Source organism: Cavia porcellus, unplaced genomic scaffold (genome assembly GCF_034190915.1).
Source record: "Cavia porcellus strain 051 isolate PalLab524CR breed Dunkin Hartley unplaced genomic scaffold, mCavPor4.1 scaffold_19, whole genome shotgun sequence".
Classification (NCBI taxonomy): domain Eukaryota; kingdom Metazoa; phylum Chordata; class Mammalia; order Rodentia; family Caviidae; genus Cavia; species Cavia porcellus.
In genome coordinates, this window is record NW_026947502.1 from 59,950,307 (window position 1) to 59,971,473 (window position 21,167).

Consider the following 21,167-nt stretch of genomic DNA (forward strand, 5'->3'; position numbering starts at 1 on the left):
AAGGAAGCTGGCAGAACTGGTGCCCTTCCAGATGCTACACCGTAGGAAAAACTGGTAAAGAACCAAGAGTTGTTTCATTTTAACCCAGAGGAGAGAAAACTAGAGTGAGGGAGGTAGAGAAAGGACAATGGAGAGGCAAGTGTCCTGAAATTGTGGGAGCTCTGCTCTCCAGAATGGTACAGGTCCTCCTGTGTGGCTCTCAAACACCACATGAAAGATCTCAGCTCAAGATAGGGACAGTTTTTATACCACTCAGAGCCTCTAAGCAAGGGAAAGATTATTTCCCTGGAAATAATCATTCTGTCCAAGAACCCCCTACCCTGGAGAGAGGGAGCGCGATCCTGCACCAGGTGGGCATTAGACTACGTGGCCTCTGAACTTTTCTCTAACTATAAACCATCAGAGTTCCTTCCGTACAGGGCAGTTTTCTCCCATCTTCTACCTCCCATGTGGCTTTGTTCATAATGGTCAAGAAACATTCTGCGATTAACAAATGATTGAATGATGGTGATATGAGGATTTTTCAGTCTCTAAATATCTCCTTTTGGCAGAGGCAGAGAAAAACAATACATTCAACCAACCTCAAGAAATGATATCCCTGCCCATTTCTCTTTCCACTCTTTCTGTGGCCCAAAGTTTCCAGCAGTGCCAGAGAACTGAGGGGAAGTAAGGACAGCTTGGCCGACAAGATGAGTTATTTAAGGACACACAGAGGAAGCTCGGCCTGTAACTTGCCATGCTTGCTGTGGCAAATGTGGCTTCCCAGAGGACCAATAATGATCAGCTCACTTCATGGGAAAGGGTCCCTGTGGACAAGCTGGAGTATGTCTTCGAGTAATACAGGGACCTCCCCAAGTCATCCAGTTAATGTGTGAGTGACACGCAACCCTGGCGTGTCAATCGTGACAGTGGCAGAGTCTGGGGACGTCTCACACACAGAGGCCTGAGGCCCCGTGTGCCTTGGATCACTGCTGAGGGAAGATGATCTTGGCACCATCATCCCAGCCTAATTGTGCCAATAACATCTGCTTTCAGCTCTCTCTCTCTCTTCTTCCCCGATTTAAATTTGTTCCGGGCATGCTGAATTTCAGTTCATGAACTAGCAGAAAAGTCAAGTTATACATTTCACTCCAAAAGGAAATTTCTCTCTATGAGTCACTTAGGGACACCAAAGCATTATCTTCTTCCAAGTAAGAGGAAGAGAGACACGCACTACCTAAAATCCATGTGTTCCACAGTCATGACCTTGTCTACAATCCAGCACAAGAACTTAGCAATGACAAGGTGTGGTGGTCCAGATCTGGGTCCCAGCACCCTGCAGGCTGGGGCAGGGGGATCACAAGTTTGAGGCTGCCCTGGGCCACACAGTGAGATTGAGGTCAGTAAAAATCCGTCCTAAATAACAACAAAAACCTGCAGAGCCACTCTCATAAATAGACAGTCGCCTGAGTGATGGAACAAAGTCCTGGGCAATATTCCAGATCCCAAAATATCTTGTCGCCATGCCTGAAATTCAAACACTAAGAATGTTTGGCTCTTGATGGCTTTTCATTCCTCAAGAGTCACATTTTTCAAGTGCTCCTGGGAAGGAGAATATAACTCCTCTAGGACCTGGGCATTAGTGCAGGGCTTTGTTACTGTTCCTCGCTGGGATCTATTATACATGTTTCTCTGTTAAACTGAGTGGATGATAAAGACAGGCAAGGGAGACATAAATTGCCAAGTCAAGCCATGTCGTTTTCACCATCCCCGTGAGAGATGGTGTGACTGTGGGGGGACATGCCTGTTCTCTCACTCTTACACCCATGCATAAAGCAGGGCCCAGTCCACATGTGCTCTGGGGAGACAGCAGTCACTTCTCAGTCCACCTCACACTGCTCACACATTCACCCTGCACCTCACCTCCCCATGGGAGAAGCACCCCCACACACAGGATAGATGCCATCTGTGGTCCTTTGGTCTCTGTCCTTTTGCTGAATAGTGTGATGACCCCACTAAGCCTCCCTTCTCTGCCACTGAGACCCGAAGGACAGCTTTGACTCAGGTACTTCCCTTCCAAGTCCTGGCCTCCAGGGTAGGCAAAGCTGGACGGGGCATGATGTGCCAGGTCAGCAGCTCTCTGCTCTGATCGGTGGGACCAGCAGTTCCCCTTGGAGGACTTCAGAAGTATCTACGCAGCAGACCCAATCTTCCCTGGGCAGGTCTTAAAGTCCACACTCAGAAGCTACTTTTAAGCACCCCAGTGGCCAGAATTTGCTCCAAATTACATCCTCTGGACCAGCATTACTATTGATGAGACTGACATATTTGGTTGTTTCCCAAGTCTGCTCTGTTTCTCCCTCTGTGGCCCACAGGAAGGGAAAGGTTGTGATTAATGACCTTCAGTGTGTTTACCATCTACAGAGAGAAGCACTAACATTTGCCTGACTTAAAAAATCAACTACAAATGGCAGTCTATTAAGATGTCTTGAAGTGTGTTTCGCATCCCCACATATGATTAGTAACAACTTTACTATAGCTCACACTTGATTCCAATAAATATAGATCTTCTTGGGATGGTTTTCCTCCCCAAACTCCTCTCTACCAAGATCCAGTCGGCTAGCTTCAAACTCACCAACCCAGATGCACTTTCCTGAATGTATTCAGCCCTAAGATTGCTGAACTTCCCTGGAGAATCTCCAGCACCTAGAATCCCTGGGCCCGCATCTCCCCATGACCACCACCACCATTAGGTGTACTTACTGAGATTTTGATGATCTTGTCAAAAAGATGCACTTGGGGCCCAATGAAGTCAAAGACAAAGTACTGCAAACACAAAGTTCGTGCTGACCATCAGCTCCAGCTTTGTACTGAGGACCGTGGACCAAGAGTGAACGCAGAACCCAGCACCATCCCAAGCTGCTCCTGCACAGTCCTCAGTGCATGATCAGGTCATCACCCGATCGACTGACCATGCCCCACTGCAGGTCACTTAGGTGATTTTGAATTCTTTAATACAAAACAGAATGCCACCAACCGCATTCTTACATAGCATGTATGTGAGCGCTGCTCTAAAATGGGCAAAAGAAGTGGAATTGTTGGGTATAGATTGTATGAATATAAATCTTTAACATTAAACTATCTGTCCAAAGTGGGCACAGTCCCACCAGTAGCCTACGGGAGTATCTGTCTCTCCACACCCTTACCAATCCTCCATATCGCTGGTTATTTTCTTTATTTCTCTTAATGATAGGTGAAAATGACATCTTAGTATGAAATCATATAGGAATGAAATTGATCAAAATCTAGCTTTTTAAAATTCTTCAGTTTCAGACAGCTCTGTGAAATTACCCAGGAGATTGACCAAGGAGGAAATAATACAAAGAAGTTATGGATAAGGAGATTTTTAATCTTATAGAAGTGACTGAATTTCAAAGTTGGAGATAAGAAAACTGAAGACTAAAGAATTTAAAAGAGGTTGCTTAGTTTTCATTGCTAGTTACTTTTGGACCTGAAGCCAAACTAGGAGAGTATTTCTCCTAGTTATCATAAAAGAGGCTGGGCAGGTGCTGGATGTTTCATCTGACCTTTGATGTGGCCTCAAATGTGAGGTTGTGTGGCTCTCAGATGCAGAAAACCAGAGCACTGTCTGTGTGCGGTTGGTTGTGTGTTTTGGGAACCAAAAGAGTTTGGGGAGACAGGATTGGGAGGCTATCACCCCTCGAGCTCTTTTCCTCTTGGGCTTCAGGATTGAGGAATGGCACACTGGAGGTGGACATAGCAGTAAGAAAGGCATACCTGACCCTAACAGCTTTATTTCCAAAGGCAAAGTGGAAGAGCCAAAATATAGTATCAGGCACTTGGAATAGTGGCCCTTAAATATTAATGAAAAGTGACATTATATGCATTTTCTTCTGAGAAATAAGAAAATACGTATGCTATTTTAGAAAATATTCATATATAGTAGGAGTTTAAACTTTTTATGAGTCGTGGTGTTCAAATTCATGTGGAAAGTTAGCCTTTGTGGAAAGCCCTTCATTCTCTGATAGGGCTGAACACATACCACGTGGTGGCTTCCCTCCGGTGGATACATTGCTCTTAGTGGTGGCTGTTTCTGCTTAGCTTTGGGTGTTTCAATCTAATCCCTTCAAGCAGGTTCTTGAGACTTCTGGGCCAGGGTTCTTTAGACTAGTTGTGTCAGCATCTGGCAATACTTGGGCTTGAAAATTAGGTAAAAAACTACAACAAATATACTGAGTTCACCTTCCTGATTACACTTGAGCCCAATTTAACGTCATTTGGATCCAGGACTTGTATTCATAATTATAATAATAAATAACAAGCCTTAGGGCTTTGGAGCTTTAAAGCATTTTCAGAACACTATCTCATCTCACACGCATAGTAACAAATAATGCTTTTCAGGTGGGGAGTGGAGCATGAAGGAAAAACTTTTCAAGACTCAAGACTCAGGAGTAGAAACCATAAAGAGGAAAGGAATTAACAGCTCAAGTGGGATTTGGGTATTTTCTGTCAATGTCATTATCCACTTTCTCCCTGCCTTCCTTTTTAACTAACACTCCCATTAGGATAATAATTGAGAGTTTACTGCATTTTCTGTAATTTGTGGTGTCAAGCCACCTACAGGAAAACAGGAGCTCCTGTGCACTGTTAGTTAGAGTATAAATTTTTACCTCTTTAGGAAGTAATTTGGTGATATCAAAAATGTAAATGTACTGTGCATACACTGTGCCTCAATTATGCTGGTAAATACTACTGTAAGGACTAGCAAACAGGGGAAAAAATAACATGAGAGACTGACTTAGTACAGTATGATACACCAAAGCAGGGGCCACGAGGGGAACGTGAGATTGATGTGCGTGCCTGCTGCAGACTGACCCTCAAGGCTCTGTCTTGTGAAAAAGAACAGGGCCCAGCACAGCGTATACAGAACTGTTTGGGTATAATGCATATTTTATTCCTGGACATGCTTGGAATCTCTCTGGGAAATGGCCAGATGCCTGGAGGAATAGTCACCTCTAGGACAAGGTCTAGGACATTAGGGACCAAAGCCAGAGGAAAACAAAAATTTTCGTGTCATTTCCAACTCTGTCATTTTTTTCCATATAACATTCTGATTTTAAAAAGAGAATTAGTAGGTTTAACATTAGAAATGTCTCTCTTTAAGTTTTTCCTCTATAATTTCTGCACAGCTTAGGAAAACACAACCATTTTACCCTCCAACACAGTATACCTCATTGCAATCAATGGTTAAGTTTCCAACATCTCTGGCACGGAAAACAATGTGTAGGTCTGTGCTGACAGCAGTCAGTGTGTGTTGACTGCAAACTCAGAGCCTGTGGTGGGTGACGACGAGCTTATAAGAAATAAATAGCTCTGTTAATGTACCGATGCCCTTAAAACTGGAAGGCTTCTTTGCCTCTCCTCTCCATTATTTCTTGTAGAGAACGGTTCAGGGCTGTGTGTGAGGGGACTGAGAGGATCTGCCATGAGCCTGGGGGAGGACTGGGCAGGGGTGCTGAGGCACAGCTTTCCTGGTCCATGAAGACTCCCACAGGAGGCAGAGGAGAGGACGGATGCAGTGGGATGGCGCTGCCCACCCATGACTTACTTCATTATAAAAGGGGCTGTTGGTCCCCTCCTTCACTGTGCTTTGCTTCTTCTCATCCCCGATCTCGATGGTCACAACAGGGTCGATGTTCTCACCCACCAGCTGGCGGGCCTCAATGATGGTTACGGAAATCTGCAACACAAAGGACCATGCAGCCCACTCTGACCTCATTGCCCATCTATGTGGAGGACTGAGGCTGGGCAGGAAATGCTGATCACTTACTTGATAGGTTTGGGACTTGACCTCCCCATCGTGGATCTTAGTCTGCAGTTTTGATCTACCGGAAAAAGGGAACACGCTTCAGATCCACAGCCGTAACAGTATCTCCCAAAGCTAAGTGGCTTTATTGCACTGTGTCACATATTCTCGCCACTGCTCTGAAAGAGAAAGGTCTGGACAATTAACTTCTCTCTAACTGTTTCCCTACCTTAAAAACGCAGCTGAAAAGGGGAACTTACCATAGGAGGTGACTGCTAGAATTAAATGATGCAATGCTTATAAATTTAACCCAATGCCTGGCAAGAATAAATATTAGCAGTTTCTTAGGACAAGACTGCCCATACTGTATGATTTTAAGGACCAGAACCTGAGATACCTCAGAAAGTTAATGGCAAAACTGGGTTAAAACAAGGATTTCCCAGTCTTCTGCCTGAGCCTGTACATAAGATTGGTTCCTCATTTCTAGTAGATATAATAATTTGGAGTTTTGTGATTGCTTTTGAGAGGACTGAAAAAGGAGAAAATTGGAAGGAATGGTGAAGATGTCATCTCACAGAGACTACATGTTCCGGGCATTTCATTCATCTGGACTGTCACGGGTAATTGAAAAGAGACGTGAAACACCTGCACCCTTCATGACTGGATGGCAGTAGAAAGGCATGAAGGGTCCCTGTCACCCCAGGAGCAGCTGGCAGGAAAGGAGCCAAGCTTGAGTTCCTATTAAGTTTTGTTCTTCTGGCTTCTAACAATGCCATCTTGCATTTTACTTATTCCATTTCTGCTAAATGTAATGATTGAGTTCAGCGGGGAATAGAATATGCCAGTAAAAATCTCAAGGTTTTGGAGTCAGACTGCTCTGAGCTAGAATATTTGTTCTCCCAATATGGGACTTTAGCTTTAATTTCTTTACATGAAAGTAGACATAATAATTTGTATCTCATAGGATTTCCCTGAGGCCCAAAGGAGATAATGTATATAAGAAAAGACAGCTACCATTTAGTATGTTCATTAATAAAGTTGCAAATTCACACTGGTTGTTCATTATGTGAATCCAAGTGTTAGACTTCGAGAAAAGTAAAGATGAAGAAGTCACCATTTGGCCCTAACAATTTGTCCAGGGCAGAGAGAACAAAAGCATATATGGAAAAAACTAGCATAAAATGTGCCAGGGCTGGGAGGAAATATGTGATAGAAGAAATGAAGAGAAGAAATTCCCAAGGGCTCCATAAACAACAAAGACTTCACTGCAGAGGCTGGATCTTAACTGAGCAATGGTGGGTGGGTAGAATTTCCATTGCTGGAGACTGCTCCAACCAAATAGAAAAGACACTGCTACTCCTTATTTCTCTTTCCCCTGCCTTCCTCCATGAGTTCTGTCATCCTGGTGAAATAAATGACAAAGGAACATATTGAGAGATATTAAGGAATGACTGAAATCACTAGTCAGAGGCTGGGGCAAGGGGTGGTGGCTGCCAGGGCGCAGTGTAGGGGTTCGTAGTTCATATATGCACACAAATGTCATGAGCACTGACCAGATTTACTGATAGTAACACCTCTGAGAGGAAAAAGAAGTAAAGGGCATGGCACAGCACCGTAAGGAAGAGACTGGCATAAACAGATACGGTGGTGTGAAAGCCCTGATGGCCCCCGCTACTGGCTTCTCTGTGTCTGAGCTTGTCTGTCCTCTGCCTTACAATCTCTTCCCCTGGACACGGCTTGGCCTTGTAACTTGCACTTGGCTAGCACTGCATAGTGACTCCTCCCAGTTACAATCTGACTCCTCAAGAGATCTTGAGTGCTCTCCCTCTCTCTCTGAATGCTGCCATCGCCACCACGGGACCAAATCTGAACTGTCTTGCTGGACATCCTGATGCCGTGTGATAGAGAGCAAGTGGTCCAGCTGAAGGAATGTTAGACTGACCAAATGCTAGCCGATCCCAAAACTAAAATTAGCTGAGCCACCAAATAACCACAGACACCTGAGGAGTGCAGCTGACAGCTGTCGCAGGCGGTAAAACAATCCACTCAACCCAAAGACTCAAGAATAATACAGATGCCCAGTGTGTTAAGCCACTGATCGAGGAGTTAATTTTTACACGTCAATAGCTAACTGATAAAGCATGCAGAACGCAAGTTTGCTTTGAATTGTTGTTGGTAGTTTAAAAACCACTTTCTCATTTGGAACAAACATGAAGCCAAGAAAACAAGTATTTTGATGAATTCAAGAGGAAGAAAGTGGTGACTCCCGAGTCTGTTTTCTGCTGTCGCTGCCCTTCTGGCACCAGGAGGGACATGAGCACACCTTCCTCAGGAGGAGATTTAAGACCTGCAGCCAGTAGACTCGGGAATCGGCCTGCTGAAAGCTGTCCCTGACCCCTCTCAGGAGGCCAGTGCTTGGAGAGAATGCCGAGTGGACACAGCAGTCTGCCTCACTGCTTAGAATTGCGGACAGGTCTGCAGGAGTCCCTGACTCACAGGAGGTGCTCAGTAAACACACGACCACTGCCTCAACACTGTACCTCCTTTTTGGAAGCGCTGACAAGGCAGGAGTGCCGGACACATCCTCGTGTATCAGATCTCCTTCTGGTCCCTCCTGCTGAAAAGGTCTCTCCTGGGATGCTTCCGTGTCACTTTGACCATCTAGAGGAACAGACAAGGGAAGAAAACCCTGTTAAATGGTGACCCAAAAGTGATCAAGTCTTGACTCTGTGTCCGGCACCACGCCAGGCACCAGAGGGCACAAGCGGATTAGCAAATGCTCTGCCTCCATGAAGCTTCACAGCCTATTGGCAGAAAAATCAGACACACTTTTCAATTTTTCTCAAAATACATCTTCTATCTGTTTCAAAAACGCATAGATCTATATGGATGGTTGTAGGAAAAGAAAATTGCATGATGAAACTTAGGCTCTCAAGGCAGGACCACGCACAATGGAGACTGAGATAAGAGCTTTATCAGCACAGCTCAGAGATGCCTGGGGAGCTGTTAAATGCCCAGGCTCTGATTCAGTGGGGCAGGGTGGGGTGGGGGGAATCAGCATCTCTAACAGCAAAACTCCAGGCAAAGACAGTCCTGCTGTGTAGCCAGTTCTCTGAAAAGCTGGCAGGGCCTGATCCCTGGGGCCTAGAACGTTGGTTTATGCGGAGTAAAAGGTCTCTGCAGCCATGGTTAAGCTGGAAATTTTGAGATGAGGCAGTTTTCTTGAATTATCAGGCAGGCTGAAATTGCGACTGCATCTATCTTTACAAGACGGAGGCACAGGGGGATTTTACACAAAGCAAACAGTAGCGACATGAGCAAGAGGACGAAAGCTAGACTGATGCTGCCGCAGACCAAGGAATACCACAGCCCACGTTTATAGTTTGGGTCTTGACTGTCCCTCAGAGGCCGCATGCTCAGGGCTTGGTTGCAGCCTGCAGTGCAATTTAGAGAAGGTGGAACCTTTGAAAGGTGGGGCCTGGTGAAAGGAAGTCAGGTTTGGGGGGAGGGGGAGACCTTGAAGGGGATGTTGACATCCCAGCCTCTGCTTCTTTTTCTCTTTGTTTTCTGGCTGCCACAAGGCAAGGAAGCTGGCTTTCCCATGTGGTCCCTGCTTCACTGCAAGCCCCAAACGACAGAACAAGCCACCATGGACCAACACCTGCGAAACCATAAGCCAAAATCTGTCTCTCCTCCTCATAGCTGTTTGTCTTAGGGGTTTGGTCACTGTGATGGAAAGCCAACACCAGAAATGTGGAGGGGCAAAGAACGTCTGGAGGGAGAGGAGCCCTTGATTTTGAGCCTACCATGCTGATTTCAGGCATCTGGACTTCATCGCTGTGAAAAATTAAATCTGGTGGTTTAAGTGCTCCAGTTTCAATAATCGAAGTTATCTATCCTAGGGAGGGTAGGCTTCGTGGGAAGCTTTGGGAAACAAAGAGGCAAACACTTGGTCATCTTAGCCCACTGGCTGGCAATCACATCCTTTGGGTCCTTTCCGCCACCCCTGTATCCCAGGGAGCCCATCTGGAAGGCCGACTGATGCCAAGATTGTTTGAATTTCCCAGGTGACACTGATGTGCAGCAAGTTTGAGATCCACTTCTCATTCGGGTTTTGGCAGAGACAAGAGTGACTGGGCCTCCCTAGCACACCAAGAGACTCTGCGTGGTTCAGTCCGAAGACCTCAACCCAGAGATCTGGGCACGAATCCCAGCCCTTTCCCTTTCCAGTCTTATGATTTATTTCTCTCAGCTCTATTTTTCCTATCTGTAGAATAAAACAGAGTTAGTTCTATGTACACCACAGAGTTCTCCAGAAAATTAGTCAAAATACATAAATCCCTACACAGTGCCTGCCAGATATACTGGGTGTTGAAGATTATAGATTCTAAGTGGAGTGGCTTGCTCAAGCTCACACAAAATTGCTTGACATTATTTTTCCTTCCCTATAAAGTGAAAGCACAAGGTGAGAAAAGTGGTTTTGAACTTTATAAAGCCACACAGTCCTTTTATAAGTGTCATTTTATATTGAACCTCTATATAAAATAAAAATCCATTTTCGCCACAATGTTCCAAATGCCACGATCTGGAGTGGAGGCAAGAAACCTCCTACAAGCCCCTCACCAGTCTCTCCAGACACCCCTGAAACCATTTCTCAGAATCCTGGACTCCCTGGGACTCAGCTAAAAACACATTAATCATCTCTAAGATACTGTCCTTATTCCAGCATGTTTTGATTTCAGTTTTAATCAGCCTGCCATGCAAAGCAGCCCTAATCAGAAGACAGATGGGCCCAGGCCAAAGAGCTCCCACAACAGGCGTGGCCTCTGCAGATGCTCGGTAGCCACAGAAGGGATGGCTGAGGGATGGAGCGTACTTTCCCTGCTCTTTTGGCCAGGAGACTAAAGCCAAGCCCAGTACAACCAGGAGGCCAGAAGGAATCTAGTGTCGGGCTAAGCTCCTGGAAGCGGCACAACAAAATAAATACTTCCTCTCCTACTTGAGTACAAGGCCCCTGTGGATGGGGAGCTACTGTCACAGGCTCAAGTTGCCAGGGAAGATTCTAGACACTTGATGTATGCTAGGACCTGTGCTGGGTTAGGTGTTCAAGACATGTCTGGGTTTACATTCTGAGGGTGAGGACCCTGAGGTAGAAAAGCCATCAGCTGATGCTCTCGCTGGATTACCACGCTCTCTCCAATAGACTCACCATGAGAATGCAGGGTGGTCATGTCAGTCACTTTCCCAGACCCTCTGTCCTACCCTATGTGGCTGTCCATCGAACTTAGTGAGCCATCTACATTCCATCCGTCACTGACACCCTGCTCCACCTGGCTTCACCCCACTGCCCCCGTCTCTGTCCCCTGCCCCACTCCCAGCCCCACAGCCCTTCCAACCTGACCTGCTCACTCTTGATTACAGTTTGTCTTCACCACCAGGAGCTGCTGTGCCCAGGGGCTACTTCGCACCTCAAAGTTTCCCTTTGAATATTACTTCTTCCCTGACCCCACCAAGTCTCTACTTCAATGAGCTGAGAATCAGGAGAGACACACCCACAAGCTCCACTTCAGCCCACTGTGATTCTTAGAGTGTTTTCTCCACTTGTAATGTGGGTACCGAGTCAAGGTCCTAGCAACCAGCAGATGGCACAGCCAGAGTAGAATAGTTCGATGGCTTTTGACAAAGCTGTGAGTGAAGGAAAACCACAAAAGCTCATGCAGTTAGTTATGTGGGGCCGCCAGCAGCCAAATTAACTCCACTCCTAGCTTGGGAAGTGAGGGAGAAAGACAGAGACAGAGACAGACAGACAACCAGAGCCTAGAAGGAGTGGAAGTAAGCTTGAGTCAGACTCCCTTCAAGGAGCAGCCCCTCTCCTTCAGCTGGGGGACACAGGCATCTGGACCCCATGCTCTTTCTCCCCTCTCCTATGACCTCCTACCAGGCCCTTGCTGGCCAGACCACCTGAAGCCAGAGGCTCTGGCCCCCAGGTCCTGCCTCCGTAGAGGTCAGCCTGCTGGGACACAGAACAGGCAGAGAAGAATAGAAATTGGCCAGGCAGGCAAAGAGAAGAGCCCTGCACAGGGCTGTCCTCCCTCCAGAATATCCGGTGTCCACCCAGAACCTGAACCAGGGCCCACAGGATGATCAGGGGAGGTGTCCAGTAACTGCATGTTGGGTAACTACCTACTGGATGGGTTAGAGTAATGAGAATCTGAAGGGTGTGAGGCATATACACAGATAAAAGAGCCAGAGACGTTGAGAGTCTCCAAAGATTTCACACAGCAGCCCTAACTTTCCTGGCTGAGGCAAGAAGGAAAGACCAAAGTCTCCCTGCAATCACAGGCCTTAGTCTCCTACGGGGGGCTGGGCCCGCCCAGCAGGGTGGAATTCATTTATTTTCTAGGAGGAGCCTCAGCGCTCTCTGCCCTGTTTGCTTTCTGGGCTGAAGAGTGTGGTCAGAATGAGCCACAAGCCAGTTCCTCTGAAATGCCTGTGGTTGTCTGCTGCAAAGCTCCCCTCCACCCCCGCCCCAGCTTGCCAGGAAGGGTTCCTGGCTGGATGCCACCCTTGGGGCAGGAAAGTGCAGTCTCTGGGGCCAGGCTGACCTGGACTCATGACCCAGTTTCTATGCGTACCGGCTGTGGGACTCAAGGAGAAGCATTCACCCTGTCTGGATCACTATCGTAAAGTGGGGGCCGTGGAATGTGATGTATGTCAAGTAACAAAGACTTATTAAATGTGTCCCAGACACTACTTTTCATAAATTCTTTGAGAAAATAACTATGCCTTATTTAACCCATTTTAAAGGTTGACAGGAAAGCCCTTAAAACTTTTCCACCCTCTCTCTCCCTGATACCATCGATTTAATTGACTGAATAAGTATTTATATTAAGCTTTAAACCTAAAAAGCAATGTTCCCCCTTCCCACCCAAAGGTAATTCTTAGTCAGCAGCAGCAGCAGCAGCAGTACCTCAGGAGGAACACAAGCTGCAGTTAGACAGGGTGTGAGGACACTGAACCGCTGCAGTTGATGGGAGAAGAGATGGACAGAGACTCACCAGACCCAATGCACCATTTTGGTCTAGGAATGGTTCACAGCCGGCCTTGGCCTGGGCCACTCAGCAGAAGTCTCCAGGCCCACACTGACCTGTCTGTGGATCTGATGTGGCTGCACCGACACGGAGGGCCCAGCCCACCATCTGGCATCACTCACTCAGTCGTTCAAAGTTTTGTGCTGTCTACGAGGGAAGTAGCCTTGGGCAGAACATCTGGCCACCTGGTTTTGCAGCCCTATGAGCTGCTCCTCCTGCCTTGCTCGCTCCTGTCCTTGGCCTGGCCTCTGGAGCGGGCAGCCTGCAGACAGGGCCTCACATTCAAAAGAACCCGGCTAAGTTTAGTTTAAGCTCTGTTATAGCCATTTTGAAATTCTTAATGATCTCTTAGTGATGGCTTTGCATTTTCACTCTTCCCTGGGCCTCACCTATTCCACAGCCAGGCTTGTCTGCTATAAGAACTCTGCTTGCTCACTCTCCGCTTCTCCCTAAACTGGTTTGTGAAAGCAGGGTAACAAGGCTGACTGCTAAGACGCGGCGAGGTTAAGTGAGACGGCGTAGGGTCTCCCGCACAGTGGCTCATGGTAAGGCGGTCTCTGTCTTATTTTCAGAATCTCACTTGATCTTCCCCATAGCCGTAGGATCCCAGCAACCCACGTCATGCTCGTTTGATAGAGGAAGAAACTGAGGTTAAAGCCACCCAAACTCACAGGGCAAATTAGACCAGTACGTTTCAAACCCTGTCTCTGCCTCTTCATGGGGCTTCCTCCATGGCCCTGGAGGTGCCCGTCACAGCCCTACTTGGTGATGACCCAGGTCTTGGGACACTTCTCTTCACATCTGGGGTGGGCAGGACTGGGAGAGCCACCTCCTAGCATGGAGATGTCCCCCGTGAGACCCAGAGCAGTGGTCACCTTCCCACCTCGTCTCACCTTGCGCAGCCTTGTTGGCTACGATCAGCCCCTTCTCTGCTTTATTCTTTTTCTTCTTCTTCAGCTTCAGTCCAAACATCCCCTTTCTGAAGAGAAGACAAAGATAAACCAAATTAGGCTACACAACAATGGAAACGAAGTTGCTCGCACATGCTAGAGGGAAGCGAGCTGCCGGCCGAGTGGGCTCCTGGTCCATCCAGGAGGGGTCACGGGTCTGGACTGTTGCTGAAGCAGACAAAGCCTGCCTCAGACGAGGTGCACCGAGGATTCTAGCAGCTGCTGATTCTCCATCTCTCCTGACTTCCCATGCCAGGCACTGGGAGGCCCTCGGGAAGATGTCACATGAACGTCACAGCAACCCTCTCTGCCCATCGTACAAAGGGGGGCCCAGGGTCCTCAGAGCCCAGAGGCTGATCCTGAGCTCACACAGCTCCTGAGCATCGGAGCTCTTCCTGACATTAGAAGACAGAAATGTATAGAAGTCAGCACAGCATTGGGTCACACTGCTGCTTAGTGACTGCTCTTCCAAGGGCTAAGATAAAGACAAAAGTAGAATGAGGGAGGAGACAGATGCCCACTAAAGCCACTTGTTTATCTATTTATGTGCTGATTTGTTTATTCTTTGATCTAGATGAGGACTGAAGGGGCTCTCCACCACCTGGACACTGGGATGGACCACTTTGGGAGAGGGAGTCTTCTGTCCCTAGAGGTACGCAAGCAGAGGGCTGAAGGCTACCGCCAAAGGGTGTTGTCAAAGAGAAAGGCATCAAGAGGGGGCACTGATTAAGGGGTTCCTCGGGTCCCTCAAGATCCTGCTGTGCAGTAGGATGAAAAGAAAGCTCTCCAGAAGCAGCCAAACGTAGGCTATCATAGTTTTCTCATGCTGGGTTTCCTTGTGGACATGGTGGACAGAGGAACACAGTGCCTACTGTACGGTTCTGGGAACAAAATGAGGTAAATGGACCAAAGCACTAGCACAATGCCTGGGACACAGAAAGGGACAAAGCAAGAGTCTTTGAGGAGGAAGCAGTTTTCTCTGATTGCCATCGTCCTCGTTTTCCAGGGATCTCTGGAGAACATACTGGAGGGGGACTCCTCCTTTCTGATATTTCTAAGAGAAAACTTCTAACAGTAGTTCCCACTGCCCTGTTTTCAAAGTGTTTTCCTAACAGGGGAGTCAAAGGCTGGAACCTTTCACACCTGAGCTGCCACTCATGACTCCCCAGGGCTCCCTGCCCTGATCAGTTCATGCAGACGCAACCTGACCTTCCCCGGTTCAGGCCAATGGGCTCTGCAGACTGATGAGGCTGAGCTACTTCCACCTACAAATAGGAAACTTTTGCTAGCAAATGACAACATCCAGAGGGGTGCTGGCTGCTGTAAGGGCTGACACCCCAATCTGAGGCCTCAGCATTCCGGATTCCCCCAGAGACGTCACTGTCCGAGGCCCAGGGCCCTGGCTGAGGGTGCCATCACGGGTAGGGAGAGGAGGAGGCCGCTCCTCACAGAGGCAGGCACTGTCCTCTCCGTGGAACCCACAGCTCCTGACCCTGTTGGCCTTTAGATTCCCCTAAGGAAGTTGGGTTTTTTGGTTTTGGCTTTGATTTTGGTTTTTAAATTTTTTTTCAACACTGATGTCATGAACCACCTTCTGAAACATGTAATTGACCTAGGGCAGAGTCAGGGCTGAGAAGCCCTTGTGGAGGCACAGGCCCCTCAGAATGAGCCAAATAAACATTTCCCGAATGCCCAAGCCAACCAGCCCTCTGATGTTAGCTTCACAAACACAGACGTGTTTTCCTGAAACCGTGAGTCAGGCATCCAGGCCACGCCCAGCACAAAAAGTTTCTGATGTCTCCTTCTCAGGCCTGAGACACTTGGCAGCTGGGCAGACCCTCAGCTCTCCAACCTCGAGTGACAGTGCAGTGCAAAGCAAATCTGTGACACAGGACTCAACTCGGGGCCCTGTGTGGACCCAGCGCTAGAATTTGGGAGTAAGTACTTCTGCAGAGGAGCCTGTGTTCCCCCCATGTGATTCAAGGACATTTCTTATCCAGTGACTTTAGGAAACAATGTTTGTAAAGCATGAAGCATGCTACAAATGATTTCAGTACGGATGCCGAAGAAATGCAAGTTTAAACTGCTTTGAATTATGTACCAGAAACATCATTTTACACCTCTGATCTCCCAGATCCCACAATACAGCATGAGGTAGACACTATTACTGATCTTTCTTATGGAGGAGAGGATGCTGGGAGTTTCTAGCTCACATATTGGGATTGACCCCCAGTGAGGAAGTCTTACCTGGTAGGTCTCCAGCGGCTGCCATCACACCTGCCCTCTGCAGTCTGCTGACAATTCTCGTATGGGAACCCACAGTGGACGTGACTTTCTGTCCCCCCAGTGCAACCCCAAGGTAAACCAAGAGACCCATGGGCACACCCATACCAACCTGGTCTCCTCAGGGTGAAAGCTACCGTGACTCCGATATCTGTATCCAAACAAGAGCATTGAATAAGACTCAGTTAGATTCACTGCAGCCCGTCTGTCCAAGGCTACAGTGCCACTGAGCCACAGGGCCTGCACTGCCCGGAGCGAGCCAGCCTAGCACCTGGGAGGAGGCGCTGGCCCACAGCTGCGTGGGTCTCACAGCTGTCTCTCAATGGGGCTGGGCAATGGTCTGTCCCTGAGCACCAGGCTCTCCTGCTCTTCAGCTTCGGGAAGTGGCTGAGGTGACTCTGCCTTTTCTCTCAGGGATGTTGTACGAGTGGTCTCACTGAGCCTGACGCCCAGCTGATCAGAAAGCCCTACAGACAGCTAATACAATATCGCACCATCCGGCTCTCCCGAGCCAGGATTAGAACACTGAAAGTTAGAACTGCCATGTGCTCTCCCAGTCTGGGCACCAGACTTCTTTTCTGGAAATACGTTTTCTACCTCTGGGGCAGAAGACAAGCAGCTCAGGCCACACAGCCAAGCACTGAGTTAAAGTGTCAGTGGTGTGACTGTACCTTCCTCCTCCTACCCAGGTCACCCATGCCCTCCCCCTCCTAGCCCACAGCCCCAGCACTCACCATGGGAAAAAAAGAGGGGAAAGAATTAATTAAAAAACAAAGCTCTAGCTGAGCTGTCTACCTGGAAATGCTGACAAAATTTTTTAAAAACTATAATTTTATAGTTAATAAAACTCCTATATCAAAAGAGTGAATTTCTGTGTAATCAGGACTATTGTAAAAATAAAAAAATCGAATGTCTCTGCCACTCTAAGGTTATCCATACAGCCTTTGGTAAGTTCCCAGTTGCTTGCTAGAAAGTACTTCCTTAGGCATAGCCTGTTAGATATTCATCTTACTTTTAAGGCTGAGATGTGTCTGTTAAAGACAAACCACTAAATATAGAAACAGCTTTTAATGTGAGTTCATTAGAAGATGATTGGGATAATAGAAGTTTCTTCATGTTCTGTTTAATCAAGGATCTGTGATTCTCTCTCTCTCTCTCTCTCTCTCTCTCTCTCTCTCTCTCTCTCTCTCTCTCTCTGTGTGTGTGTGTTTCTGTGTCCCTCTCTTTGCCTCTCTGTGTCTCTGTCTGTCTTCTGTAATCTTTCTAGTGCAACTTTTCTGTTCAGTGTCCTATTTCTTTACAACAATGTTAATTTACTTGGGCCACATATCAAACTTATACACAGAGAGATTCTTAAAACTGTCCCCATACTCTGGCCATATCTACCCTAGACAGCCTGGAACCACTGGTCAGCCCGGATGCGGGAATTCATGACCCTCCCCAGCTGATCTCCTACGAGTTGCCCTGTGGCTAGATAATCGGTGCCAAGTTGCTGCTCGCTAAAAGAATAAGTGTATATTTTTTAAAGAAAGTTTGAAATACAATTTCACCTGAGGCAGGAGGATCATTGTGAGTTTGAGACCAGCGTGGGCTACAAAGTGAGCTCAAGGACAGCCTGAATGGCAGAGCAAGACCCTAATTCAGAAAGACAGACAGACAAATGAGCAATAAATAAATAAACAAATAATAAAACACAATTTCATAGATAAAAGGAACAATGAAATCTCTGACACTCCGAATCCCTGGATGGTATACTTGGGGAGGCTGCATTTTGTAACCCAACTCCCACACCTGGAACCCTCACTCATTTTAACCATTAGCACACAGAAGTGGCTGCCTTCTGCCCAGGCATGGAATCAGCCCACTCTGGAAGGAACAGGACCCTCAGGTTTGGGAGGAAACAGTTCTCTAAAGCATCAGAAAGGAGCCCGGCTCCACTCATGGCCGGAATGGACTGAGCTCCCTTCCAGGCCAGTAGAACCAATCTGCTGTTGCCTATGACAATTTGGCATCTCCCACTTCATTGTCAAGGGAAGTGGATGTCTCTGTTAGACCCTGATTTTAACACTCCAGCCCCACTGGCCCTCATTATGAGGTCCAAAGGCCACATCTTGACAGTCATTATGAACCCTGATACTTCACCCATGAGAAGCTGAATCTGGGAAACGAACCTCCCAGGATGCCAATTAATTTCTCCTCCTGTGATTTCTCCAAACTAAAGACAACGCAGGGTGATTTGGAGACACACTGTGCAAAGCCCAGGCAGGTGAAGCCAGCCTCCCACAGGCTGTATGAGATATTTGCCAGACACTCAAGGACAAAGTTGCAGAAGGTGTCACAAGGTCCACCCACCCTGGTGCACAAGAAGACAGCAGTGCTCACCCCTGAGGCCATCCCAAGGGCTGGGGTCCTTTCTCAGCCTGGGGTCATGGCCTCTTCCCCTCAGCTAAGCATCAGCACTTACGAGCATGCGCACACACGCGTACACACATGCACACATACGTGACTGGGCTGATTAGAGAAACCAAGAAAACAGAGCAACTGATCTTGGCACGTGATGTCAGTGACAGGAATCCTCCCCCAGCCTGAGTTTTCCTTTGCTGGGCCCCTGAAATGTAAGTGGTCTGTCTTTCATATTCCCCCCTCTCTCTACATCCAGGCTGATCAGATTCCTGCCGCCTGCTCTCTGACACCGAGTAACCAATCTCGAAGCCAAAAATAGAGGTCAGGTAGCCTCACAACACCTGACACAACTGGCTGACTCTGTTCCAGCGCATGCACTGCAAACTCTCACCCTTGTAGTTTTCCTGACCCTAAAAGTCGTCTTCCTTTACATCATCTCAGTGAATGAAGAGCAGAGGCTCTGGCGCACATACCCCTGTCCCTGAAGTGTCCAGGTCTGGTCTTCTCCCCATGTGGCCTTCCCCATTTTGGCTCCAGTCACCCATGGAACATTTGCGTTCTACTTTATACTCCTCCCACTGAGACTGGGCTGCTGAGCCCACCTGATGCAGAGGGAAGCACACGAAACTCTGTCTGGACTCCTGTCCAGGAGGCTCCCTCTAAGTTACCCCATCAGCACTGCAGGTCAGACACCCATTTCTATTAGATGCCTGGGTACATTCTCACTGGGTTTGGGACATATGAGTGAAATAGAGGGTACCTTTACAATCTAGAGAAACTGATACCTGACTTACATTTTGTTACCAGTGAAAATCATTCAGCTTCACCTGGAAAAGAGGGGAATCCATGAACTTGCTTCTGAGCTCACTTTTGGTGGGACATTGAAGGCAAAGTGTCATTCTCCATTATTAGATGCTGAGCTTTGGAAGGCAGTAAGCCTGCCTAGTTTGTGTCTGCACCTCAGTATGCAGCACAATACCTGACACATAGTAGGGCTCGTGAAACTGTGGCTAGACGGAGGTCCAATGAAACACACAGATAGGAAGCTCCACATGAATTCACTGGAAATTTGTTTTCTCTATCTCAAAATGTATCCTATTAAAAGGGAGAAACTATGCAAGAAAAATTGTTCTCTTAAAAACTTTGTTCTTTTTGAGGCCCCCTAGTTCTGTAACTGCATCAGGCTCTGTGATTACTTTCTTGATCCCTGCAGCCACAGGAGCACAACCGCACATACAGGATGTCTGAGTGATTCAGGCTGTCTGCCATTAATCTAGTCTTATAACTGGGGATCATTAACCATGTAACCAATGATCTCATCCTGCTAGCTAATCAGAGAACTGCCAGGTGGTTCTGCCTTGCCTTTGTCACTCTTGATTACACATCATATAAAAGTGCTAGCCCACAAGCACTGGCTGCCTGGCTTTGTCATGGGGAACGATCCTGGCCAGGACCACTGGTATAAAATAAAGCTGTTCATTGCCTCCAAATCCTGGGTGTCGTTTCTGGTGTTTCTACTTGCCGTAGCACTATAAGACAAAAGAATTAAAACTGTTTTAAGATTGAGAGTCCATGGTAGGCATGGTGGTTCACACCTGTAATCCCAGCACTCAGGAGGCTGAGGCAGATGGAACACTGTGAGTTTGAGGCCAGCTGGAACACCATAATGAAGCTTGCAACCCTACCTCAGATAAAAATAGGGAGAGAGAGAGACACAGAGAGAAAGAGAGAGAGAGAGACAGCCCAGACAGAAGACAATAATTTAAAATGCCAGTGGCTAGGTCTTGTCCCAAATGCTTACCTTGAAGCTGCAAGAAAAAGAAAATTATTCACTCAGGGCCTGGAAAACAGTTTGTACCTGTTAAATGGTGCCTCGGCTCTCCCTGGCTCGCAGCCTCAGCCTCTATCCATTCCTTAAGCACCCTTTTCTTGTGCATCCGTCTTTTTCTTTCTCTTTATCATGTCTAAATATTTTTTATTGGTTGGTCATTTTAGTACTACCAGTTCTTATGGGCACTCAATAAAAGGACATATGGCCTTTTTGTGTTTCAAGCACTGTGCTAGGACCTGGTTTGCAAATAATTTCAGCAGGCTCCTTAGCTCAGAGACACTTACAGTGAGATTGGGAATGCAGACAGCCACGTGCTCATATTATGAACACGATATGAGAAATGCTATCAAGAGTATACCCACTCTTGGTAAGTACCAAAATGCTTTTGGAGAACAAAGGAAAAAAGACTTACATGGGCTTAGAAGGATTGAGGAAAGTGTTCAGAGGAGGCAATGCTACGTCTGGGTCAGAAGAGAGTAACACACAGGAAGCAGAGAAGAGACAGTAGAAGGGGTGGACACATGTTGAGCACCTACTGTGTGTCAGATTCCTTCATCTGCTATCATTCGTTCAGTAACCACAGCAACCTTGAAAGGAGGTGATATTAGCTTCAGTTTTAAGAGGAGAGACTCTTGGAAGAGGTTAGGTCATTGCTCAAAGTCATGGTAAGCAGCGGATGCAGGCAAACTGCAGGTGAAGCCAGCCAGAGATGCTGTACAGACCTCCCCCTGTGCTGCAGGAGGAGCAGTGGTCGGAAAGACCCTTGACTCCAGCTAGCTCTGAGCCCGACTCCACATGGGTTC

The 21,167-nt window shown here is 47.4% G+C and overlaps 1 protein-coding gene across 1 annotated transcript in view; it reads right to left on the bottom strand.

The window, feature by feature from the left end:
• Fer1l6 (fer-1 like family member 6) overlaps positions 1-21,167 on the bottom strand; it is a 145,009-nt gene that overhangs the window by 101,791 nt on the left and 22,051 nt on the right. Inside the window, exons 2-6 of the mRNA XM_003467358.3 lie at positions 13,791-13,876; positions 8,347-8,467; positions 5,831-5,885; positions 5,609-5,740; positions 2,743-2,805 (exon numbers count right to left, since the gene is read on the bottom strand). Of these exons, the coding sequence (XP_003467406.2) occupies positions 2,743-2,805; positions 5,609-5,740; positions 5,831-5,885; positions 8,347-8,467; positions 13,791-13,876 (457 nt within the window). The remainder of the gene's footprint in view (positions 1-2,742; positions 2,806-5,608; positions 5,741-5,830; positions 5,886-8,346; positions 8,468-13,790; positions 13,877-21,167) is intronic.